Here is a 26,045-nt window from a genome sequence, read left to right as displayed (position 1 = left end):
GTTTATGGCCCCAGAGAATGAGGGAAATTCTTTAAAAAAGTGTGACAGAAGCAGAGTTTGAGAGAGAAGCAGAACAACAGAAAGAAGTGGAGGAGGATGGGGAATGCTTTCCAGAAACCACATGGCCGGCGGCCACATTGGCACCTGCTGCCTAGAGGCCCTTCCCAGCGCCAAGATGCCCTTGGATGAAACTAAACCTAAGGGCGAGCCGGCACTTTGTCCCACCAGAAAAAAAATGAAGGAAGAGAGCTATGGGGGAGTACCCCCAGCGTATTCATAGGGACCAGACGGCCCACAGAAGGGCCGAGAGAACAGAGGGGTAAGGGCTAGAAGACAGTACTCAGGGCAAGTCCTAACACAGTAAGGGAAGGTGGGAGGAAAAGCTCTCCCCCAAAAGATCATGGGTCCCTGAATACAGGTCCTTGGCGGAACCCCAATACAGAAGGCCCTTCCTTACACAGATAGGTATCACATCGCTCTCCTTTGGAGGCAAAATCAGAAAGGCCAGCGGCGCAGGCCTCTCAGTCCAGCACAGGCAGCCCTCCCTGTCCCCTCCCCAACCCACCCGTAAAGAGGGAGGGCTCTGACCATGGACCCACTGGGCCCCTCCCCAAATAATTCCTATAGCTAGTGAACAAAGAACAAAGTAATCTAGGGAAAAGTCCAATAAGAACCTTAATCATACAAAATGTTCAGTCTTCCTCTCTTGCCTTCTGAGGCATATGTATGTTCCTTCTCACGAGGCTTCCTGTCCCAGTTAGGACAACATTACTATTTCATTTTTTAAAAATAAAAATAAAGATATCCACCCACCTTCCCCCCAAATGCTACTTCAAACAGCCGACCCCACGCACACCCCAAGCCAGGCATTGCTCCCTTGACACAAGGTAAACTTAAAACTTTGCTGCAACCTCACAGCCTTCAAGAGACTGCTCATCACAACCACCCAAGTTCAGTCTGCAGAGGAAGGGACAGCAGAGAGCATCTTACTCTCCCTGCCAACTATCACTGAGGCTAGATCCACCTGGACTGAGAGGGAGGCCCGCCAAGGGCCCTGCGCCTTCACAAGGAAAGGAAGAGAAGCAGGGGAGAGTCCTCTCCCCCAGCTCCCACCACCAGCCCGGGGTCCTGGGCCATGGCTCTGCTGGGCTCACAAGGTCCCCTGACTCCGAGATCCCAGCGCGAACCAGCTGGTCTTCTCCTGGGCCAGGTCCAGCTCTCGCAGGCGGATGTGCACCTCGCCCAGGAGGACGTTTTCCCAGAATCCTTGTTCGCTCAGCACACTCAGCTGGATCTCCCGCTGCTGCAGGTCTCCCCTGGGGATCCCATCATACACCAACTGCAAATGTAGAGATTAGGAAGAGAGGGAGGTGGAGAGAGAGGGAATGTGAACAATCCAGAGGGAACGTGAAAGAGGGAGATGCTAAAGTCCATGGTGGTTTGATCTGGCTGAGGCTAAGACCACTCTACGTCCCCAAACCTACACAGTCCAAAGGAATCCAGAAGGTACAGAGAATCCACCGGAAGTGTTAAAGAACTCTGCTCTTTGCTCAGAGTTCAAGCAGGTGAGGGCTTTTTATTGGAGCACTGCTCATTTTCAGCATAGGACCAGAGGCTCCCCCTCCCGACAGGACAGGGCCAGGCTCCAGCTGTGGGATTCCAACCCTAACGGTCAGCAAACTTCTATGTGAAGGGACAGATAGTAAATATTTTTAGGTTTTATAAGCCATATAGCCTATGTCACAACTACTCAGCTCTGCCTTTGCAGCATTCCAACACCACAGATAATACCAAATCAGCAAGTGTGCCATGTTCCAATACAAGTTTATCTACAAAAGCAGGCATACTCTGCCAACCCCTGCCCACCCCACCATTTTCCCCACACACCATCTCATTGTAGGTAGGGTTGCAGGTTTTCCGGGCCACTTTGGTTTTCCTCTTAGTGGTTTTCTGAGGGTCAGGTAGCAGGTAAATCTTCACATAAGGGTCGGGGTCATTCCCATCCTGGAGCAATTGCTACAACAAAATGAAAACCAAAAAAGACAAAGATTCTTCTATCCGTCTCCTTGCCACCATTCCTGTGATCTAGACTCTCAATTCCCACACCTGGTTTCTTGCAATGCATACTGAATTTACTGTCTGCTTTCCAGCTCACTCCGTTCTGACAGAAATACCTACCATGATAATGTTAGATGTCCTACTAAAACATCACTCGCATTGCCTATTATATCAAGTCTGTACTTTTTATCCAAATACTCAGGGATTCCCATAACATGGTCTATGATGCGTGACCCATCAAGTCCCCAGGCATCCTCTGCCATGCCCACTGTTATTTGTCTATTTTGTCATTTGGTCCATTTAACCCCTAAGAGGTGGAGACATGAGTCATAGAGATTAAGTTGCTTGCTCAAGGTGAGCCGACTAGTGATTCACCCAGTCTGATCCTTTTAAAACTTAAGTCAGATCATGTCATGCCTCTGCTCAAAATCCTCTAATGACTCCCTTCTCATTCACGGTGATAAAAGCCAGAATTCCCACTGCAGGGCCCAGGCTCTGGCCCACCATGCCCTCTCCAACCTCATCATCCACTCCTCTCCATTACACTCCATCAGCTTTAGCCACTGACCCCTTGCAGATCCTGACACACCCCAGGCAGGTTCCTGACTCTGCATTTTTGGATCTAACTGCTCCCTCTGCCCAGAACAACCCTCTTCAGATGTCTATACAGTACACGGCCCCCTCTCTCACCTCACATTCCTTCTCTATTTCTTGCCATAGCTCTTACATCTATCTTACATGCCATATATTTTACTTATCTATTTGTCTGCCTCTTCCAACTAGAATATAAGCCCCCCGATGGCAGGGATTTTATTTTGTTTTTCCCTATATCCAGAGCTAATGTATCAGTGCCTGGCACATAGTAGGCATGAGATCAGTTGTTGAATGAGTGGGTGAATGAATGAATGATGGTATAAGAGTGAAATCAAGGTCTCTCTGACTCCAAAGCTTATGCTCCTCCTGCTACGTCCCACTGGCCCAGTCTACACAAAATGCCTAACATAGGGTGCAGCAAGTTGCAAGTATAAAAGTTCCCTTCCCCTTCCATTCACAATGTTCTTAGAATCCATACCAAAAATTTAGTAATTATATACTGCCTTGACTATGCTTGAAGGGGGACATGGTTGCCTTATCACTATAACCAGGTAATAAGTCCCATATATATAAGGGCCTCTCCCTTATAATAATTACCATATTTGCCATTAATAATAACAACAAGCATGGTGTTAAACGCTCTATGTGCATTATCTCATTTAAGCCCCATAACAACCCTCCTCATTATAATGAAGCTCAGGGCCGGCCTGTGGCTCACTCGGGAGAGTGTGGTGCTGATAACACCAGGGCCACGGGTTCGGATCCTATATAGGGATGGCCGGTTAGCTCACTGGGTGAGCGTGGTGCTGACAACACCAAGTCAAGGGTTAAGATCCCCTTACCGGTCATCTTTAAAAAAAAAAAAAAAAAAAAAAAAAATGAAGCTCAGAGTAATTAGGTCAAAGACCACAGCTAATAAGAAGCTATGTCTTATATTGCCTGGTCATTCCATCAGCCTGGCATAGGTGGGCCCATGGGAGATGCCCAGTAAATCTTTGTGGTTACTCTCATGACATGGGGGCAGAGAAGGTCTGAGCAGTCAAAAGTGTACCAGAAGAAAGATAAAGATCCAAACGAAGGCCACACGTGTACTTACCAAGTCCCGAATATGCATCACCATGATGAAGAGTTTATTGTTTTTGTAGGAGATAGACAGCTTCACCTCCCCTCCCACTTTCCCAACAGGCCGGGCCCATGTGCCATCTATAGTAACAAAGGAAACCAAGAAAGGTCAAGAAGTCAGCCAGGCTCCTATCTGATGCCAGGCAGGCATTTCTGTTTTCTTTTTGAACCCCTTCATCCCAATCTCTCCACATCAGGTTCCTGATAATCATGGGGGATCTACACAAGTGGGGTCTGGAACACAATTTAGTTGGGTTGAGATAGGTCCACCCAATCTGAAGGTATAATCACCAGTTGAATATCCACCCTCTAGGGAACCCAGACGAGGAGCTACAGACCCTATAACCTTGGGGGAAAACCAGATTCCCTAGCCAGTAAGAAAAGGAACAGGAGACAAGTCAAGGAAAAAGAACTGGGAAAGAGTGGCACAGGGATAATTACCATTGGGGTGGTTCAGAGGGGTTGAAAGGAATATCTCAGAGAAGGTACTGTACCTGAGGACTTAGGAGCTGGGCTGGTGCCTGCAGCCTTCTCATCCCGGGGCAAGGGGTGGAAGAAGGTGTATACCAAATCACACTGGAACGGAATCAGAAAACAGGACCATTCTTCAATAAGACAATGGCCCAATAAAAAAAGGAGAGGGATTATTTCAGATTAAAAGAGACTTATGAAATATAACAACCAAATGTGACATGCAGTTCTTGTCTGATTGTGACTCAAACAAACCAAATGGAAAAAGAATGTGGAAGATGACAGGGGAATTTTGAATATGGACTATGAATTGGATGATATAATGACCCTAGTCATGTAAGAATATGTTCTTTTTTTAGAGATGCATAATGAGTATTTGGTGCTATGATATCATGATGTCTGTTATTTACTTTAAAATACTTCATAAAAAGTAGATTAAGCAAATATGGCAAAATATTAACTATTTAGGTGATGAATATATAGGCACTAGTTATATTGATTTTCTACTTTTCTGTACAGTATGTTTGAAAGTTTTCATACTAAAAAGTTTTTTTTTTAAAAAGAAAAAACAAACAAAACTTGGTCACATCAAGTCAAAAGCAGTCTGTTCTTTTCCACCACTGCCTCCCCTATCAACACACACACTACTCAAGCAGTGAAATGCTAGAGCCAGCCTTTGGACAAAGCATGAATTCCACTCTTGAGAATGTCTCCTAACCAATGGGGGGGGGGGGAGTTAAAACAAAAAAACCCTTAAATATGTAAAATTACCCACTTGAACATTAATTGTGGGAAAAAAGGACATCTCCTAAATATCTTTCAAAAAGCAAACAGTTAAGATTATGGTACTGCAAGTCAATGTACTAATTTGGTACAGATATTTAAAGTTATGTATGGCATATGCTTACTACAAATGCTAAGAGAAAAACAACTCAGAATACAGAATTATATTTAAGCTATGATCACTGTAAAACTGCAAAAATTATACTTGCATATGGACAAATACGAGGGGATATGGAAAATAGAGTGAGATGATTTGTTAGAGTAATAGATTCCTGATGACTCTATGAGGGCCATTATAATACCACCTGTTAAAAAAAAAAAAAATCTAAGGGGATACACACACTCAACCTGCTAAAAAAAGCTCCTTTTCCTCAAGGATAAGCCCCTTCCTTCCTTCCTCAGGTTCTGATCACTCCAATCACTCTGGGGTCACAAGAGACTGGTAAATACCTCTCCCTGTGCCTGGTTGCATTAGTTTTTGCTTAATTGTCTTTACGTGCATGCCCCCGTGAGGCTGGAATCACTATGGACCCAGACCCCTCCTATCCTCTGCAGACTCAAGCACTGGCCATTCCGCGGACCCGAAACAGCCAAGTCCCCTCCTTGACTCCCAGGAGGCTCCACCCCCTTCCGGTCCTGCCTCCTCCACACCCCCCATAGCGGCGGGGATAGCCAGGCACAGAGGTGAGCCCACCCACCTCGGCCACCTCAGGGGCTGCGTGGATCAAGTGCCAGATGTAGCTGTTCAACTCCTCCCTCCGCCGCTCGGCCACCGCCTCTCCCCGGGAGCGGCCGATCACAAAGCGACTAGGGAAGCTGGCGTGGTAAGGTGGGCAGTGGGCACGCAGAAGGGGGAGATGGGGAAAGAAAACGGAGCAACAGGCTTTTTTTTCACATTTTACTGCATTTCCAGGCACCCGACCCCCGTTTCCCAACAGCCCCCGTTCCCAGGACCCCTCGCCCGCCTGCAGTCCTCCCACGGCTCCCAGTCTGTGCCCAGGTCTGACACCTGCTCAGCATCTCACACCTCACGATTGCAAGGACCCCAGACAGGAAAACCAAGCTGCTGGGCAGAGTCCTGTAGCTCTCCTGAACTACCTCAGGGGCTTCAGAGCCCCCAGTTTCTCCCATCAATGTAAAAATGCAATTTAAAAATAGTTTTAAAAAAACAGTGATAAAATACACGACATGAAATTTACCGTCTTCACCACTTTTAAGTGTACAGTTCAGTGATATTAACTTTCTTCACACTGATGTGCAATCATCAACACCGTTCATCTCCAGAACTCTTTTCATCTTGCAAAACTGAAACTCTGTACCCGTTAAACAATAATGTCTCCCTCCTCCTAGACCCCAGCAACTACCATTCTACTCTCTGTCATCTTCAGACTCAGTCACTGCCCTGCATTTATACCCAGTATGCTCTCCTTCTGTCGGGTGACTTTCAAGCTTCTTTTCAAGGCTGGAGTAAGACTCGTGAGTGTCGGGAGAGCTTGGCCAGCAGGGGGAGCACTTGTCATCAAATTCAATACCAGGCCAAGTAAAACAGGTAGATCTCAACTCTAAAAAGGTCGTTTCTGCCCCTGCAGTCCTGCCCACCCCCCATCCCTACCCCTTCCCCCAGTATCCTTCTGCGCAGAGAGTAAAGGGGTCAGCTACCTGGGCAGGAGGGAAGAAGGAAAGAGCAGCCGCAGCTTATTGTGTAATTCCTGGAACTCTTCAAATGTCCGCTGGATATAAGTGGCCTCATGAGCATTCTCCCGCATCACCTTTACCACATATATCTGCAAAGGTCCAAATCTCAGAGTATACCTGCCAAACCCTCTGCACCCAATGAAGGGGGTAGGTAAGGGAACAGAAGTGTGTGTGTCGGGAGAGCTGTTACTTTCTGGAAGGAAGAGGGCAAGAGTGTCTCCAATGGAGGCAAAGATGATAGATAGTGGGCTGGCTGGTCAGCTCAGCTGGTTAGAATGTAGTGTTATAACACAAAGGTCAAAGGTTCAGATCCCCATACTGGCCAGCTGACAAAAAAAAAAAAAAAGGTGATTTCACATATGCAGTCATCTGAAAGCAAAGATTTCTTGCACATATTTCACAGGACTCTTGACTCAGGGAATAACCAGGTAATCCAGCTCCCTGATTCTAGGCAAGTCATTTGAGCAAAGGAGAGTGAAGTGGTCCGGGATTGCTCCCACACAGAATGTACAGTCAACTCCAGTGCCCAGTTTTCAAGTGTGAAAAACCAGCCAGAACCCTAATAAGCTGGGGTCAGTGGGGAGCAAGAGAGGGTCAGATTGGAGAAAACACTTACATAGCCCTTATTAGGGTGAAAGATCTTCTCATGGCGGCAGAGAAAAACATCACTGATGCGGCCAGAGCTCTTGAGAGTGTGAGTTCGAGGGGCAAAGGAAAGAGTCAGTCGGTCATCCGAGCCTGTGAACTTCATCTGAGCCAGGTTATGGATGAAAAAATTGAGCTTTGTGGCTACACTGCCCAGGCTGGACTCAATTAACCTGTTGGTGCAAGAGGATAGGAAGAAAAGGATATAACCACGGACCCCAATCCCACTGCTTCAACAGAACTATTGGAAGGAATATTCCTTGACTTCCGAGGCTAACAATCAACTGAGATCAAATCATTTTCCCTGTTTAATGTCCTCACACAGCACATGATTGGCATACTATTATCTCATGCAATGTACTCATGTGAATCCTGGAATCTTATCTCCCTTCCCTGCCCACCTGAGCAAAGACAGTCAAACCAAGGTAGAAAGGAATTAGGGACTCTACTGAAGGGCTACCTTGTAAATATCTAAATATTGTTGTCAAACTTAGTTTCAAGGTTCAGTACAATGAAACCTCACCAAGCACTGTTCAATCTTGAGACTGCAATTCAAAAAGAGCGGTCCTATGTTAGACCCAACAGAGAAAATTTAGTTTAAGTCCCAAAAAAGAGTACATAATAAAATGGAGATATTGTCTACATAGACAAAATTGTAGGCATTAGTACACAGACACGTCCTTGCTTTCATACATAGTGTGATTAAAAACATTAAATATGGGGAAACTGAACCATGGACTTCTATGTTTTGGAAAGGGGGAAAGGTCTGACTGAGAGAGCTAAAATCTATTATAAAATCCATATCATATGTTGCCTCATAGACAAAGTCTTTGAATGAGACCTGCTGAGAATGCAGACAAGAGTGATGGCAATACCATCACCAAAATGCAGATGGGAAACTGAGGCTGAGAGAAGCAAAGTGATCTACCTAAGTCAGAACCAAAGTTGGGACAACAGGCCCACATTGTCAACTCTAGGTTCTGCCTTCTGAGCTAAGCCTTTCCCATCTCCCCAGCCCTGCTCCTGCCAATCAGGCAACCTGGGAATTACTCAGGGTGGGCAGCACTGTTTTGCTGAGGGTGTTACCTAGTGAAGTAGGTAGTGGCATTGGCCTCTGTGTCCTGAGGCCTCAGGGCATCATACACATACTTGAGGTCCTCCAGGTCTGAGAGCTCAGGGATCCCACAGGACAACATCTAAAAGGACAGGAAAGAAGGAGAAAGGGTGCCTGTAACAACAGGGAATTCTTTCTTCTTCTCTACGCTAAAGCAAGATTTTCTATAGCTAAGCTCCCTAACCCTTCTACAGGGTGGTAGACAGATGCTGTGGGCAGTGGCTGGAGGGCCTCAGGAACTGAAAGGCTAGAGCAGGGAGGCAGCCACCTCCATAGACACCATTGTCTCCAGGTAGTCTGCATCCCTGCTTTATCTAGAGCAGTCAGGTACTTAACTGGGGCTCAGAGAAACGGATCTCCAGAAATCCTTTGAAGCAAGACAGGGAAGTCTTAAAGATGGTGCCAGGCAATAAGAAGGAGGCATTCAGAAAGGGATGGAGCTCCTCACCAGGCCCAGAAGGTTGAGGAAGAGGTGGGTGTGCTTGCGAATGAGGTTGTAGGCTTGGCAGCAAAGGTCAACAAAATCATGGAAGCGGCTGGAAGGCTTGTCACCCCCATTGATGACATACGCCATGTCCGAGGTGAAGACAAAGGGGGCACGGTCCCTGGGCCAAGGGGAACATACAGGTAGAAGGTCAACATGCAGCAGGAAGCGCACCTTGTGGGCTGCACTGGGGGTAGTTTCCCTTATCCTTCATCACATGTACAAACCTGGATAGGTGGGGCTCCCTCTTTTTTCTTTTTCTTTTTTCCTACCTTAACTTTAAAAGATCCCCAGAGATAGATATTCCACACCCTTCACTGGCTCCTTATCTGTGAGCTAGCAATATTTTTTTCCTGGACATCTAATCACATTCTCTTTTGCTGAAGTTTGGGCTCATTTCCCTTTGCTCAGACCTCAGTAAGGAGGAAAACAGCTGGTCCCCACCCTCTTCTGCAAGGCCTGCAAGGACCTGGCCTCTTTATCCATCTTCTCTGCTCCACAGCTGCTCAGCCCGGGGCCTACGCCCTGAGGTCCAGCCTCTTCCATCATGGGTGTATGTCCCAGCTCTGAACCACTTCTGTGACCTCCCTGCACTCCATATGCTACACACACATCTTGGCTTCAGGAGACCACTTACCGCTTGATATTGCCAAACATCTGGGCGTGACCCAGGAAGCGGCCGAAATCTATGTGGAACATGTGGCCAGTGGTCTTCAGCATGATGTTGTCATTATGTCGGTCACAGATGCCCAAGACGTACGTGGCCACACAGCAGCCAGCACAGGAGTAGATGAAGTTCTCCACAGCCTGAGAAGAGTAAAGGCAGATGGGAGGAGAGGACAGAAAGCTGTCATGGAGGGACGCCAGGGGCCACAGCCAGACAGAAGTCAGCCTGCCCTGGCCTCTCTCTCTCTCATGAACCCCAACAGCACCTCACATCTGCCTGTTCACCCTTCATCATGTACTAATGTACACACTTATACACACAGAAACATCTCCCATATCTTATGGAGTAGAAGGAGATACAGGTTTATATGCATTTCATCTGAATTTCCCATTCTCCTGTGCCTTTCCTTCTCCTAGGGAGATTGGTTGGAAAGACACTGGACTGATCCGAGAGCCCAGATGAGCAGCCCACATCGAGGAGACCTTAACAGACAGGAAGACTGACGTCTACAACTTCCCCAACTGGTCGTGATGATCTTAACTCAAGTACAACTACCAAGGCAGCTGATTTAAGTGTCCCCTCCTGACCCTGCTCAGAGTCCTTCTTCCTACCCCAAATAAAACTCCCATCCCCAGTGCTCTTGCTAAATGCTAATCTAATTAAAAACACTGTGCTCCAAAGAAGAGCCGAGGCAGCTTAACACTTCTAGGGAGTGTTTTACGCTTGAAAATCTGACATCTCTAGTTGGCAAAATGTGTTAGAGATATTTTTGAGTTTAAAGCAGGAGGTGGGGTAGAGAGGGGTTAGAGCCACCTTATTCTGTCTGGCCAACATCTGTCCCCTCATCTGTCTTTCCAGGAAGTGAAAATACATGGAATCAGCAGATGAACACCTCCTCTTTCTGAGGTTTGTAGAATTCCCAATAACTCAAGAAAGACTTTTTAGCAAAGGGCAATAGTTGTTACAGCCAACTGGAATGTACACAATTGGGAATGAGAGAAAACTTGCCAGACATAGAATGCCTGTCCTCCCTGCTGCGCTCCACAAATTTCCACTCATGCTTCAAGGAGCCACCCTGAGTCCCACCTCTTTCCAGACCTTCTCGGCTCACACTGACTCCTCTCCTTTGAGTCCCCACAGACCCACTGCCCTCACCATTCAATCAGTGCTTCCTTAGTCTTTTCAGTCCCGCAGGGTTTAGGAATCTTCTCTCCCAACAGCTTCTTGGCTATTCCACAAGGCCTGTTGCAAAACTAGCTATACACAGAATCCCCCTTCCCCCCTGCTACTTGTCGAATTGCAATCCAGTGACTAATCTGCTGGAAATTTAGAATAGAAAGTTTGTAAAGAAATCACAGAATTCACCTTCTGGAAGAAAAAGACTATTTCTAAGAAAGGGAAATACATGAATGAAAACAAACTCAACCAGGTGCATAATCCATCAACTCCCAGTCTTGATCCGCATCTCCATCAAGTCCTCTCCCCATCACAGATAGTCTTCCCACCTTAAATAAGTCCTATTTTGACTCAGAAAATCCTGTATGACTGTGGGCAAATGACTAAACTCTTACCACCTCCCTAAGTTATACAGGGTGCTAGCTGCTTATTGGCAAGAAGTCTCATCATGTAAAGGGGTGCTCTCCTGATTTAAGGGGTTTCACTTGTAGGATGTGTGGTAGTGTCTTTACTGAGTAGGTGGCCAAGAGAAAAATCTATTTCTTTTCTTCTGGAAGTCATCATGAGGAAACACCAGCATTATTCTACCCAAAAAGCTAGAAGAGCTGGGAGGCTATCTTTGAAAGACTGAGGTTAAACATTAACTGCAGAGTTAGTTTCTCGTGTGTGTGTTCTTGTTGTGCACACTTCCATCACATTTCTTACGACTCTTTATTGCACTGGCAAGGGAGTGATCATAATACCAGCACCTAGCACAGTGCCTCTGCCTGGTGGGTTTCTAATTCCTGAAAAATACATGTTAGCATAAATAGTATATGTGGTTGGGAAGAGGGAAGAAAGAACCAATATTTCTCTCCAGGGGTAGAGGGCCTTGAAGTTTACAACATAGAGGGGGTGGGTTTTGAGAGATGGGGAAGGGAAGAGATGGCTTTTCTAAGCAAAGGGAATGCTGTTATCTAAAGGTATTGAGGAAATGCAAGCAGCCCCCTAATTAGGCTGAAGCATAAGTTAGCATAAAATGGGAAGGTGCAGTAAATGTAGACCACAGGGGCAGGTGGAGCTGGGTGACAAAAGGCTTTGGGTGCAATGCTGTGAATGTTAGACTTATGTATTAGGACACAGGGAGCCTTTGAAGAACTTGGAGCAACAGAGTTACATGAACAGATTTGCACTTAAAAAAACAAAACAAACAAACAAAACCTCTGAAATCAAGCAGAGGATGGCCGTAGAAGGAGGAGAGGCATTCCACTGGCTCACGGGACAGACAGCAAACAGCTGAATAAAAGCAATAGTAAGAAAATGGGAAGAAGAGGACAGGCTGTGAGTAACTGGGAAGAATCATCAGGGCTTGGCACAGCAGAAATGAGGCAGAGGAAACATTAAGGGGCCTACAGCTCTGGCTCGGGTGACTGCACAGACAGTCGTACCATTTACTGTTGGGAAAAACAAAAAGTAGCCTTCAAGAAGCAAGGGGAGACAGAATGCTTGGTTTTGCCTACACTGAGTTTGAGGTATGGGTGGAATGTGAGTGCAGCAGTCCAGCAAGCAGGTGGCTACAGAGTCCAAAGCTTGAGGCAGTGAAGAGGCCCAAGGGAATGGCTTGAGCATAGGGGTGGTACTGAAGTAATGAGAGAGGATGGGCTGGCGTAGAAGAGTGCAAGAGAGCACTGCAGGCGGGGTATCAAACCCTGGGGAATGAGAGCACTTAAGCTATCGAAGGTCATCGAATTACATGCTCACTAAACAATATTCTGATTATAATTTGACTGTCCTGCTAGGTCTCCCTTCAGGGAGAAAATGAATTAATATAAATTAGTATTTGGATTCCTTTGGAGTTAAATTTATATAAATTAGCGGTCTGGCATATAGCCAGTCTCTTATGAGTTTGGTTATTGTGATTTGTTCCCTCCACCCACACCCCCACCCTAATTAACCCAGAGACTACAGCTACGAAGTAGCCTGGCCATGGACCACCGTACACCAACAAGGCCCTACCCCCGAGTAAAGCTGTTTCTAATCTAATCTTCTTTAATCTAATCTAATCAGGAACCAGTCATCCCTCTTTTCTATCATTTCCGTCTCATACCTAACCTCAGTCCTGGCTTTAATTTATAGCCTTGCTGCAAACCAGCTCCATAACTAGGAACAACTGAGTGAATCTTAACTCACATCCATGAAGAGAAGGGGTTGGATTAAAATGCTCTCTAAAGTCTCTTCCAACCAACTCTTGTTCTGTAAGTACCACTGAAACCCTCTGAGCGCACAAGAGAAATCGAACAGGCTCCACAATTAGAGGATACATGCAGGTTCTCAAAAGCTGGCCTCTTTCCCACGAGATTAAATCTGCCAGGGGAACTCGATGAAGGTTTCCCAGTCTCATACCGGGGGACTGTCTCAGTCAGCTTACAGCAGTCATCTGGCCCACCCCTAGATATTCGGAAGCACCAGTCAACCAGGAAAAAGTATGTCCTCCTCCCAACAAAGCTGAGCTGGGCGGAGCCCGTGGCACACTCAGGAGAGTGCGGCGCTGGGAGCACGGCGACGCTCCTGCCGCGGGTTCGGATCCTATATAGGAATGGCCGGTGCACTCACTGGCTGAGTGCCGGTCACGAAAAAGCCAAAAAAGCTTTGCTGCCTTCTCTGTGTGTGTGGAGATCTTATGCTTAGAGAGCTGTCTGCCAGAGGCAGGCATGCCCAACCCCAGCTTCGCTCCCCAAGTCCCCCAGTCCTACCTTCTCATACTCATCCTCCCCAGGGTTGTGTTTCTGCAGCCAGTCGGCCAGGGGCCGGTCCTTGAAGGAGCCAGTGACCCCGTGCTCCACCTGGATCTTGCGCAGGGTCTCAGCATTGGGGATCACCTCCACCATTCCTGTGAGAGGAGGAACCGGCGTCACGCTGCAGAGCAGAGCAAAGGGGACTGCAGGGGCAGGACTGCAAGAGCTGTGCTGGCTGCTTCCCCATCAACTAAGCTCTAGGGCATGTGGACAAAGTCTGATAATAACGGGAAAAGGACAATGGCAGAGAGGAAGATCATTCTCCACGTCTCATATTCCACACTGTGACTCCTGGGTCTCTCCAGTTCATAGCCACTCCCCCTTTTTGTTTTTAATTTTTATTATGGGAATTTTCAAATATATATAAGAATAAAAAGAATGGTATCATGAGTTCACACGTAACCATCACCCGGCTTTAAAAATTATCAATGTTTTGCTAATCTTGTTTCATCTATTTCACTCACCCAACCCTGTTTCCCTACTCCCCACCACCCCGGCTGGGGTATTTTAAAGCAAACTCCAGACATGTCATTTCGGTCACAAATATTTCAAGTGTAAACAAGGACATAACCACCTTGCCATTGTCACATCCCCAAAAATCAACAATCATTCTTTAATCTAATCTAACCTAATCTAACCCAGTCTACATTCAAATTTCCCCCAATTGTCTCAAAAAATATTTTTTATAGTCGGTTCGTTTAAGCCAGGATCCGAAGTCCACACAACATGTTTGGTTGTTATGACTTCAAGTCTGTCATATTTTATAACAGTCTCGCTCCGCTGCCTTCTTTTTTTATGCCATTCCACAGCTTCTAATGCAACAATCTTGCCCTTTTCATTATCCTGGAGGAGTACACAGTTCGTATTGAGGAATGGGTGGAAGGGCAGTAAAGAAAGGGGTCCCCTTCACACCACCTATCTCCCCACCTTCCTTCCCCCTTCCCCTGATCCCAACTGACCTCTCCCCCGGCCAGTGGAGAAGCAGCGGAAAATGACCATGCGCATGTCCAGCCCCTCTTGGACCCAGATCTTGCTCATGATGCGAATCATCTGCAGGGTTAACATGTCCTGGCGAAGGTCGTCCCCACACTGGATGGAGGAAGAGAGTGACCAGAACCCATCGCCACTGGCTCCCAAACCTCCCAAGTGAGCAACCTCGGCTCAAACTACAGTGACAGGGAGGGATGCCCAGTTCTCTCACCTCACACCTCTGACCCGCTCACTCAGCTCACACCATGCCAAAGATGCAGAGATGGGTCGGTAACCTGAACAGTCTGCGCATGCAGTACTCTGGCTTTTCCCTCAATCCCACACCCCCACCTCAATTGAATTCAGCTTCCTCCTCCACATGCAGCCCTCCTGACCATGAGGCCTGTTTTAAACTTGAACATTTATACCTTGGATTTGGAACGGACACACAGCAAATATATATTATAAATTACTAAGTCATGCACATGCATTTTGTGTCCCCCTCTAGATTACATGCCCTGAGACTGTCATTTACTTCTCAGAATCGTGGACATATCATTGTTAGAAGGGACCTTAGGGTTCATCTTGTCCAACCTGCACCTGATATACTAATTTCCTCTTCAAATCCCTGCCACATGGTCATGAAACCTCTGCTTGAATACCCCCAGGGACAAGCGGATCACCACCTTACCCATTCCACTGTTGGGGTAGCTCTGCCTCCTAGAAAGCACTCTGTACACTGAGCTCTCAGTTGCATCCCTATACCTCCTAACACTCTGTCTTAGCTTTCTGGGGCCATGCAGAATTAGTCTCATTCATTCATATATTAAAAAGGAAGCTGGGAATAGGGGGAAGAGAACTGCCCCGGGGCTGCTGCTTTCACCCTTGGGCTCTCTCCTTCTCTCCACCACTTCATCCCAACAGGCCTGAGTAAAGTATTCTCACCTTGAAGATGACACGAATGTTCTCACCCAGCGGATCCACATTTTGGAAGGAGAGCTTGAGGGGAACGGCATTGGAGTTGAAGTAGGAACAGTCCTGCCATGGTAGACAGGGTATGATGAGGGTCAGAGTGACCCATGCCCCAGAAGGAAAATGATCTTTCCACTTTGGATCAAGATGCTGCCCCCCTGCCTGCTGCCAGTCTGCCAAGACCTGCTCACTGTTTCTTCCAGATTTCTCAGGAACCCACATTCCTTCCTCTTCTCCCCACCACCATCACCCAAGTTCAGCTTATTCCGATATCAGCTCCAACATCTGATCGTTGCACACAGCTTACTAGTTGTATAACTTCTAGTAAGTCACTAGTAAGTCACTTTAGTTTACGCCTCTGTAAAATCGGACTCACAGCAGTACCAACTTCACAAGGGTCATGAGGATGAAATGTTGCAACCAACATAAAGCAGTTAGAAATGTGCTGGGCACACAGAGTGCTCCATAAATGACAGATGATAGCTGCCATCATTATCACCATCCCCAAATTCATCCCCACCATCATCAGGGAGAGATGCTTACCCAGCCTCCAACCCAGTTCCTCTCCCTGCACCGCTGACAGGCAAAAGTTCACACATGCTAGGGTTGGGAAGAGGCCGCAGATACGGCTTTCCTCCTCATGTCTCCCAACAGCTACATCAGCAAGGACCTCACCTCCACTGAGCCCTCCCCACCCTGAGAGCCCCAAACCCACCAGTCACTCACCCTGGGCACAATTCCCTTAACAAGCAGACTGGGGCTGAGTGGCAGGCGGCATGAGCCATTGAGGACAAAGAACTGCTTCACCTCCTCCAGGCCTATGCGAAGGATTCCCTGAAAGGCAGGGGAGAAGGAGAGGATGGGTAAAGTGGGGGGCCCATAAGCTCCACTCAGAACCAGGCCTCTCCCAAGGGTGGATGCCCAGTAGTGGTTGGTATGAAAAGCACCACCTAAGAAGTGTGGAGAACCACCAGGAGACCCTTAAAAGGAAAGCCATCCCACCCACATCCCAGGCTGGGATAGTACATGGGCAGCAAGTCCAGATACCTAGAGAGGCTAAGCAAGTGATAGAACAGCATGAAGCAGGCCACAGACCTGAGAGGGCAGGCTGTATCTCAAGGAGGAAGTGTGCTCAGGCTTTTGCCAAGAAAAGCTAACAATCTGGACTTTCATATAAAATCTCTCAATTTTAAAATGTCAGCAACCAGGAATACTGCTGGCCTAATATAGTGCCTTTGTGCAAACACATAAAGGTGGTCCCTCTAGGTGGCATCAGACCTGAACCATGGCTCACAGCATAGTGAACAAAATATAACTGGAATTCAGCCCTTACTTGCCTCTTCTGGCTGGGTGCTCTTGTGCAGTGAACAACTTATACAACTGTGCTTAGCCTTCAAAGCAAACAGCTAAATAAAAATGTCAATATTTTACAGGCCAAACAAAGGACAGCCATGGGTTGTATTCAGCTTACAGACTGCCTGTTTGTGGCCTGCAGGTTACAGACAGTCACCTCTCTCCAGCTCCTAAATCGGTGATGGTCAAGTACCACCCTGCTGTGCAGGATGCCTAAGAAGTTAAGGACTGGCTGCAGAAGCCCTGACCAGAAATGGGTAGAGGCAGCCTCACCCTACTCACCTGCCGTGCAGACGGGGTGGCCTCCCGGACCTGCTGGGCCAGTTTGGCCAGGGCATTGACAAGCCAGCACTGGCGGTTGAACTCCTCTCTCAGCCCCTTGCCACAGCAGCACAACAGGGCTGCCAGCAGATACTGGTAGCGGATGCTGAACTGAGAGTCCTTGAGGCCATCCTTCAGCAACCTGCAAGTCAGAGGGAGTGGGCAGTCCGGGCACTCAAGGGATCACAGGCAAGGGTGTAAGGGGAGAAGGGAATAGACCCAGCTCCAACTCACTGGAAACCCACCCCAAAATTGGGAGGGAAGATACATTCAGTATGCATAGCTTATACAGAAGTGTTCATCTGTGCAGAGATCCCAGCTGGTGCCCACTCTGTCTTTAAGTAGAGCTCAAAGCCCCTCTGCATCTCATTTCGCCTTTACATTCTGCCATGTGTGGATGGAAAGGAGAGGCATGGATGCTCCTCACTGTGTTACATGAGAGTGAACCGAGACCCCCTGAGGAAAAGGTGCTAGTCCAAGGCCACATGGCAAGTCGGCAGCAGACTGGTACTCAGACAACCCAGCTCCTCAACCCGGCATGCCTAAGAGTCAATACTCCCACGTGAAGGGCACCCATCTATCTCCCACCTTTCTGCATGCAGTTTTACCAAAAGAAGTAGTGAGTCACTCTCAAATCAGAGACAGCTCGTCTCAGCAGGAAGCGCACCAAGGGGCTGTCCAGGTAGCACTCATACTTTAGGGCCTGTTTGGGAAAAAGGGAATATGAGGCTTTATTAACTACCTATAATCTACACCTACTCCTATCCTACTGGGGATCCTGGGTTCTAAGGAGCAGAATGCAGACTGACACAGGGTCTTGGGGATGTGACCATCAGAACCAGGGTGAAGGCCAGTCTACCCACCTGCACCAGCTGGGGCAAGTAGTCCAGCAGCTCAGCATCTGAGAGCGAGCCGATCCACTGGACAGCCATACGACGCACTTCCTGGTCTGGGAAGCTGCAAAACAGAGCCCAGTATCCTGACAACGCAGTCACAGTCTCTGAGGCACAGGTGTGAGCCAAGCACCCTCACACCTGGGCTTTAGAGCCATGGATGCAGACAAGGCAATATCCCCCAGGATCTGCCAAAGCCACTAGAATGAGCACCTTCTCTGGATAGCAACCCTTGGGAATGGCCCTCCCCCATGGTCAGAGTCTACCTAAGGCCATGGAGGAGCAGGAAGGTGGCCACTCTCATTCCTTGAATGATTTAAAGAAAATGGGATAAACCCCTCAACCCTACTCCCAAAGATCTCTTCCTGGATTACCACTGTGCCAGAAATTCCCAAAATTAAAGAGGTTTTGTATGGGTTGAAGCATTATTTTGTCTTGGTAACATCCTTTAATGCAAAGCTTGCCAGGTAAATAACAGAGAATCAGAGAATTTTACGTAAGCCAATAACCTTGGCTGAATTCATGTAGCAGAGATTAGCAAAACTGTCACCTCCGAAAGTCCTAAAGGCAGGTCACATGGACAGGTACATTGTGATTACTGAGAGTAGCAAGAAATAAGCCAGGAATCCTGGGTACCACCTAGGAAGGGCTACCCAGTCTTAGACTCAGACCTGGTGTCTCCAGAGAGCCCTTCAAGGGAAAGACGGAAGAGGAGACTGTTAAAATAGTGATAAGGGCTTGGGTCACACAGGTGTATTCATTCATCAAAACTCAGCCAATGTACAAGTATAGTTTCAGCATTTCCTTACATGTAAATTTTGCCTCAAGAGAAAAAAAAAGAATATTGAGCTCTAATGATATGCATGCTAATGTATTTAGAAGGGAGTTTATAATGTTTGACTTCGAAATCCATAAAAAAGTATCAGCTGGCTACAAAAAAAAAAAAAATCCATAAAAAAGATAGATCGATGGGTGGAGAGATAGATGGATAGAGGGATAGGTGGATCGACTTGTGATAAAGCAAACAGCACAAATGCTAGTGGTAGAGTCCAGGTGCTGAGCATATGAGTGTTCTGTACCACTGTGGTATGTTTGGAAAATGTTTATAATATAACATTGGGGGAAAAGATGAGACAAAGAAAAAGCAAAAAGGAGAAATGAAAAAGCCCTGAATATCCATGCCCATTTTATCATTTTCCCCAGGGCTGCCTCAGCTCAGTGATGGGCCATGCCAAGCCCTGGCTCTTGCAAGGATCGTGGTCAGGAAAGGTGGGTGGTACAACTCACGTGGCATGTAGGAGCCCCAGGGCATCCTGGTGGTTCATGTGGGTCCACTGCTTCAGGAGAGCATAGATGTCAGGCAGGCAAGCCCACTCCCAGCTGGGGGCGCTGGCGAGCACCAGGGGAAGTGAGCTCACCTCCGAGTGACAGTAATATCGCTTCTCCCACAGGCGCTTCTTGTCAGCATCAGTGAGCCTGATGGAGTAAAGGGGTAGGAGGAAGGGAGGGGGAGGGGAGGAAGGGAGGGGGAGGGGAGGAAGGGAGGGGGAGGGGAGGAAGAGGATAACGGGGCAGTAGGAGACAGCAGAGTCAGCCAGAGCATGGAATACTTACACACCAAGAGAATGCTATACACAGTGAAATTCAGTGGTTCCCAAACCTGGCTGCATATTACAATCACCAGAGGAGCTTGGTCAACTTCCCATGCCCAGGTCATGCCCAATGCCAATTAAGTCAGTATGTCTAGGGAAACCAGGGAACCACACCCAACCCTTACTTTTGATCCTGACTCAGGGTCATTTCAGACTGAGGCAGAATGCATGGGCCAAGGGCACCAAATCCACTAACCCCTCCTGAGGATGCCCTGAGGGCACCACTCCCAAGTGGAACCACCAGAGGGCAGTGGTCCCCACACTTCAAGGTCCAGGCAGCTGAGAGGCCTCCTGGGGCCAGCTGTCAGTTTTACAAGACCTGCAGCTAATTGGGCCTTGCCTGGGATCAGGTGTCTAATGGAGAAGAGAGCTGAGGGGCTAATGAAGTGAGGGGTCAGCAGAGGGGTGGGGGCAGGGGAGGTGTGTAGTCACTCAGCTACTCTGGCTATCCTGGGTGGAACATGAGGGAGAGAGAGGAGCCCCATCTCTCCTGTATGCCCCACCCAACAGAGCACAGAACTATGCAAGACCCAGAGAGGTACGTGGAGAGAACAGGCAGGGGAGGAGCCTGAATCCCACCAGCTACTCCAGCTCTCCATTCTCACCCCTCCTTCTCCAATCCTAGAGAAAGAATGAGCTCAGCCCCCGGACATGCTTACCCCTGAGAGCTGCCAGCTTGCCTTGACACCTGATCCTTTTTGGAAAGTGACAGGGCCATAAAAATGCAAAGGCTGTTGGCATGGAAAGGGCAGGAGGTGGGGGCCGAGTGGTGGGGCCAGCTGCCCCAATGGACAGCAAGTAATAGACCGCATATCTGGGGTGTGGGGCAAATCTCTGGTCCTCTGGGGTAGCCGAGTCTGGAGCAAGTCCCCAGGGTGGGGATGGGCATTCCCAGATCTAATTTCCTGACCCTCACCTTTCCACTTTTCCTAGTGTCAGCCCATGGAGAAAGGGCTGGGGGCTGCCACCACTTCCCACCTAGGTGGAAATGCGACCCCATCCCACCTCTGCTCCCAAAGCAGGAGAACAGGGACCTGGTGCTGGGAGGTGAAAGAACATCAGACAGAACACAATAGACTTAGTGGGGGGACTGAGCCCCTGCAGAGGATGCCCTGGGCCTCACCAGTACAGGGACTCCTTCTGCATGATGTCTTTAAGCTTGCGTTGGTCTTCCTCCCGGAGGCTGCCAAACTCATAGCGGGGGCTGAACTTGTCTCCAGGGGGGCTGGTGAACTTGATGTCAAAGGCCGAGGTAGGGAAGTCAATCTAGGGGATGGGATCAGAGAAATAATGAAAGAGAATAGGCAGTATGAGTAGGGGCAGCCACCTACCTGGATCCCCAGCTTCTCTCTCACACCCCAGCATTCCTGCCTTGCCCCCTTCCTCCCATCCCCCCGGGCTCTTTCCTGCAAATAACCCAGTTGGACTTGGTGATCTCTAAAGTCCCTTCCAGCTGTAACTTTCAGCAAAAAATGAGAAGGAAACAAGGAGAGAGAGAAAAAAAAAAGGGCAAGTGACAAAGAGGTTGTGTTGAGATGCAGCTAGATGAGGGGACAGGACACAGCCTGGAAGTCTGAACAGAAGTGTCACCAGGCTGAGCCCCCGGGAGCACCCATGCCCAGGCTGGGGCACCCTCAGTGTGGTCTCAGAGGCACTGCTGCCTGATGGGTAGTGGGATCACACGCTGGTGAGAGCCTGTCAACTCTAGGGTCTGTGATACTGGGTCCCCTTGCCATATGCCACCAGACTTTCGTCCTCCTAAAATGGGTATCGGAGCTGAGTGACCCAGTTCTCCAAAGGAGTTCTACTTTTCAAAGGAGTTTATTTCATTCAACGAATGTTTATTGAACCCTAATATGTGCAGGGCATTGTTCTTGGCCCTGCACGGAGTACTGAGTAAGACAGACAAAAACACCTGCCCCACGGAGCTTTCTCTCTACGTCATTCTATCTCATTCTATATCAACTTTGATATTCCATCTTTCATTCCAAAGCATCTCATTACCCCAAGCAAGAGGAGCTGCAAACTGGTACTAGATCTTGGATCTAACCAGCTCCTCCTCTTCTCCCCAGAGGATAGATCCAACCTGCGAAAGTGCTGTGTGAGGTCTGTGGCGATCGCTTCCCCTTGGGCCCCAAGAGGGGATAGCTCAGACTCAATCAGACTTAGAAGCATAAGGGCTCAATACAAGAGACTCTGAGAAGCTGAACCCTGGATGGACAGGGTCTCAGATCCTATCTTCAGGTACCTTGAAATTAAATTTAACCTCCAGGAGATGGGAGCTAGACATCACAGGCTCACCCTCCCACTCTAGGTCTAACCAGATCCACCCTGTGGCCTCGGTCACATCATCATTCCATGCCCAAAGTTCCAGCACTTTCTCCTTCTGTCCCAGCCCAAACCTCAAGGAAGAAGACTTGTTTTGACTCTGGAGTGGTCTTGGTGGGTGGGTGGAAGGGAGGATCTGGGGTCTCACCTGCAGGATAACACTGTCTGGCTGGTGGAAATTAGGTGCACTCCAGCGGGCACTGGGGTTTTCCTGTGTTGCTGGCCACAAGCCCAGAAGCTTCCGGCCACAGGTCAGGACTCTAAGGAGGATGGAGGGGAGGATGAACTACAAACCCACTGGCTGAGCAGATGGTTTTCCTCCTGCTTCCCCATCCAAAGAATTGCCTTTTCTGTTTGAAGCTACCACCCCACGCCCCTTTCTCTCATTCTCCCCAAAGATATGGCCTTGTCCCCCTTCCAAATCCTGCAGAAAAGCTCACCACCTCCGGGAGGCCTTTCTGAGCTAACCACACCCTGGTCTAGATGACCTGGTAGCAGGGATGCCTTCATGAGGTAGACAGGCTGGACTAGATGACCTCTAAGAACTTTCCAATGACAAGACCAGATAACAGTTACCCGAACATTGCTTTTTCATGCCCCCACCCCCAATGGTCCTGTCACCGAACTTGCCCAGTGGCTCTTGGCTACATCAATAATCCTGGTCACTCGTTCTACGCTTTGGGACCCTCTGGATTCTCCAGTGAGCCCCACATGGCCAACCCCCCAAGAGCACTGGCTAGTGTAGAAGCAGGCCCCTCTCTATCCCCCTCCTTCCCTCCCAAGGCCAAGAAGCTGCAGCTCTGGGGCTCACATACTGCCTGAAGTTGAAGAGTGGAGTAGTGACCCAGCCCAGGGCTTCGGGCACCCTCCGCTGCTTGTTGGCCTCCGAGGAGCTCCCGGGCAGGGGGATGGGCAGAGCATAAAGGGTGGCACACAGCAGGGTCTCCCGAGGCAGCCGGTTCACCTGCACCGGGAAGCAGATCCTAGGGAGGGAGGACAGGAAACCAAATCAGGAGGGGCTCCATGGGTCAGGTGGCCCGGGAAGTCAAGGGGAGACTGAGAATTCAGCTTCCGTCTCGGATGTCAGACGTCCTCCCTGGGGAAGCCTTTCTGCAGTGCCAGGACAGGTCTCAAACCAGGCGAAACCTCCATTGGACTCCCAGAAACACAGAGTGCTGTCCTTGGAACCCCTCAACAGACTGAGGCAGACATGCCCTGATTTCGGGGCTGCCCATGGTGTCCACATAGAACCGCTTTGCCAGAGCCGTCTCAAATCAGCAAACATGTCTCACATTGTGAGCCATTTTCCTTTCCTTGTTTAGGATTTCTGCACAGGGTCACCAAAGCTGCTCCTTTTGTCTTCCTTTTCCATTTGCCAATCCCCATCTCTCCCCCACTGCCCGCTGCTGAGAGCCACCGGGAAGAAGCACCACGTTCTCTGCCCTTGGTTCACCCTCCCCCACAACCCTCCTCCTGTCCTCTCATCCCCTTCTCCTTGCTCCAGGGGCACACGATGGTTTATGCTCAGCTCAAAACATGTTCAAAGCCAGTGATCAAGAGAAGGGGCTTTTCAAAGTCGCTGAGTGGTGAGAAAGCCAGTTGGCAGGGCCAAGAGAACGGAGACACATAGCCCACCACTACCCATGCCCAGATGCTCTCTCCCTGGCTCCTCTGCCTGAATCACACCCAGCCACTCCCTCTAAGTTCAGGACAAGTCGCTGTGGGTGGGGTGAGGTGGAGAGGGGAGGGGAGCTGTAGAAAGAGAGGGAGGACCCACATTACCTTTCGGGGAAGCTGTCCCTGGGCCAAAGTCCACACTGTCACACCCTCCTGGCCAGCCCAGGGCCCAGCAGATTCTATAGCAGAGGGCACAGAGGCGGGGCGACCTCCCCCAAGGTTAGTAGTTTCAGGATAAAGCAGCCTCCCTCCACCGCTGCCCCTCACTCCTCCAGGGGAATCTCCACCTAAGTGAGGCACTCCCTCTCGCCCGCCAGAGACTGGCAGAGCCCTGCTCTGTCCCAGCTGCCTCTACCCTGGAGGGCCCACAGCTATAATTAGGACCCCTCCATCAGCCAGCAGACATGCCAGGCCAGGGCTTGGCTGGAGGTGACAGAGCACGGCTGCCGGGCCTATTTTGAGAGTGAGTTGATCCCTATAATGGCTGCAGCAAGAAAGAGAATCAGCTGACCCCACAGCAAAGGGGAAAGGGAGCTGCTTCTGAGCCCTTTCTTTTCATCTGAGAAGGAAAAAGCTTCCAGCTTCATCTCTTAAGGAAAAGGAGAGTGAAGAGATTTTCTAACTGAAAGCCCTAGAACCAGCCAAAGCCTCTTCTTAGTCTGTGAGTATATCTGCTGTTCCAAAACCTCCCCCATGGGTCTTCACCCAAGGTGGATGAGGACAGCCATTATGTTGGCTGCAGCCCTGAACCTCCTCCCTGCCTGAGAAACCCCTTTCCTTCCTGCGACCCATTCCTTAACATCACTTCACAGGGGCTGCCTCCTCCAGGAAGGATTCCTGGAACGTGCTGGGTGCCCACCACTCACAACCTTGGGCAACTTAACTCACATGTGCCTCAGTTTCCTCATCAAGGAAAAGGGGAACACAGTTTTACTTGTGTGATGTGTGTACTCACTGTCTGTGTACTTTTTGCTATGTGACATTGTGGTGAGTGCACTGAAACTGGGCTATGCAGATACTACTTTCATGCACAAATGTCCTCATGTATCAGCCGCTTTGTCAGTCACCTGGAACAGAGAAACCAGAACTGAAAGGGCTCCCCAGCGGAGAAAAAAACATTTATCATGTACTAGGCACTGTGCCAAGTACTTTACGTATACAGTGTCCTAACTGCTCCTCAAACAATCCTGCAGGGTGGGCCCTACTATCTTCTCCATTCTAGGTTGAATGACCCGCCTAAGATTGCACAGACAATAAGGAGAGAATGACTGACCCAAAGCGTGTGCTCTGAACCCCACACTGTGGCACCTTCTCCCAAATGCCTTGGTCTTGACATTGAAGGGCATTTGGATGGGCAGTGCGGAGATGATGCCCTCCACAAGGCTCTAGCAGCCCTTTGGGATTGAAGGTAGAGACCTCAGACAGAGAGCACAATGAGACCCAATGGGTAGGCTGCTTCTATACCTCTGATACTGTATGGGAAAAGGATCTAAAGCTGATTTGGGGGAGTCCTTCTGGTCCAGAACACTGCATAGTACCCCTTTGCTTTGACAGCAAGAGTAACTGAGGCCAGAGAATCCCAAGGGGACGGTGAAACTCAGGGGCCATTTAATGCAGTTATCCTCTGCCTCCAGGGAGTTTCTGCTTGCCTGGCAGTGATTTGCTTAAGGACCTTCATGTACACCTTTCTTGCTCTAAGAATTACCTAAGTGTGAAAGACAGGAGAAAGGGCCTGTCTCCCCAGTTGTCCACCTGTAAAATGACCCATCCCTCCCAGCATTTCCACAGTCTCTTCATCCACCTATTTCAGCCTCCTTCACCCTTCTCAGCCTCTTTAATCTGCACTTCAAATACGTAAGTTTGCAGTGCTGCTCTGCAGATGAGAATTCGGAGGAAGTCAGGCAGGGGAAGCGAAGCTGGGGGCAGTGAACTGACTGTGTGGAGGGAGGACAGAGTGCTGCACAGAGCGGGCAGGCAAACACCTGCAGCGCTGCTGCTCAGGGCACTCTCGCCTCCATTTCCTTCCTGCTTTGCTCGGCTGACACCTACCCTTCCCGACACCAGATTACTCTTAATAAATGATGATTGAGACTATCTCGTGCTATGGTTTCATATTTCTATTTATAACTTGCCTATCTCGTCTCAGTGCTGCAACTGCCTCCAAGTTAAAAATGTCCCAATTTCTCAGTTTGAGAAACAGGCACAGAGAGGCTAGAGAGAATGTAGGACTAGAGACAGAACTAGAAAAGAGCCTTACTCAGTGCTTCAGGCACTGAGTTCTTTCCTCGAGACAACCC

At 48.9% G+C, this 26,045-nt stretch overlaps 1 protein-coding gene across 9 annotated transcripts in view; it reads right to left on the bottom strand.

Moving 5' to 3' along the window:
• Positions 1–845: 845 nt before the first annotated feature.
• Positions 846–26,045, bottom strand: part of PIK3C2B (phosphatidylinositol-4-phosphate 3-kinase catalytic subunit type 2 beta) — a 39,505-nt gene continuing 14,305 nt past the window's right edge. For 3 of the 9 annotated variants that reach the window (XM_063114496.1, XM_063114492.1, XM_063114493.1), the window contains 22 exons: positions 22,887–23,054; positions 22,220–22,331; positions 20,867–21,009; positions 19,510–19,567; positions 19,379–19,425; positions 18,062–18,155; positions 17,807–17,901; positions 17,160–17,340; positions 16,251–16,358; positions 15,498–15,590; positions 14,543–14,672; positions 13,542–13,678; positions 9,604–9,773; positions 8,931–9,087; positions 8,455–8,564; positions 7,340–7,541; positions 6,688–6,812; positions 5,727–5,844; positions 4,269–4,350; positions 3,749–3,855; positions 1,888–2,016; positions 846–1,339 (listed from right to left, as the gene is read on the bottom strand). In XM_063114496.1, coding sequence (XP_062970566.1) covers positions 1,151–1,339; positions 1,888–2,016; positions 3,749–3,855; positions 4,269–4,350; positions 5,727–5,844; positions 6,688–6,812; positions 7,340–7,541; positions 8,455–8,564; positions 8,931–9,087; positions 9,604–9,773; positions 13,542–13,678; positions 14,543–14,672; positions 15,498–15,590; positions 16,251–16,358; positions 17,160–17,340; positions 17,807–17,901; positions 18,062–18,155; positions 19,379–19,425; positions 19,510–19,567; positions 20,867–21,009; positions 22,220–22,331; positions 22,887–23,054 — 2,755 coding nt within the window. In that variant the 3' untranslated portion in view covers positions 846–1,150. Of the gene's footprint in view, positions 1,340–1,887; positions 2,017–3,748; positions 3,856–4,268; positions 4,351–5,726; positions 5,845–6,687; positions 6,813–6,976; positions 7,050–7,339; positions 7,542–8,454; positions 8,565–8,930; positions 9,088–9,603; positions 9,774–13,541; positions 13,679–14,542; positions 14,673–15,497; positions 15,591–16,250; positions 16,359–17,159; positions 17,341–17,806; positions 17,902–18,061; positions 18,156–19,378; positions 19,568–20,866; positions 21,010–22,219; positions 22,332–22,886; positions 23,055–26,045 lie in introns of those variants that run through there. The other 6 variants (XM_063114495.1, XM_063114488.1, XM_063114489.1 and 3 more) reach the window with 4 other exon arrangements.

Source organism: Cynocephalus volans, chromosome 11 (genome assembly GCF_027409185.1).
Source record: "Cynocephalus volans isolate mCynVol1 chromosome 11, mCynVol1.pri, whole genome shotgun sequence".
In the NCBI taxonomy this organism is placed as follows: Eukaryota; Metazoa; Chordata; class Mammalia; order Dermoptera; family Cynocephalidae; genus Cynocephalus; species Cynocephalus volans.
This window is presented reverse-complemented; position numbering and strand designations above follow the sequence as displayed.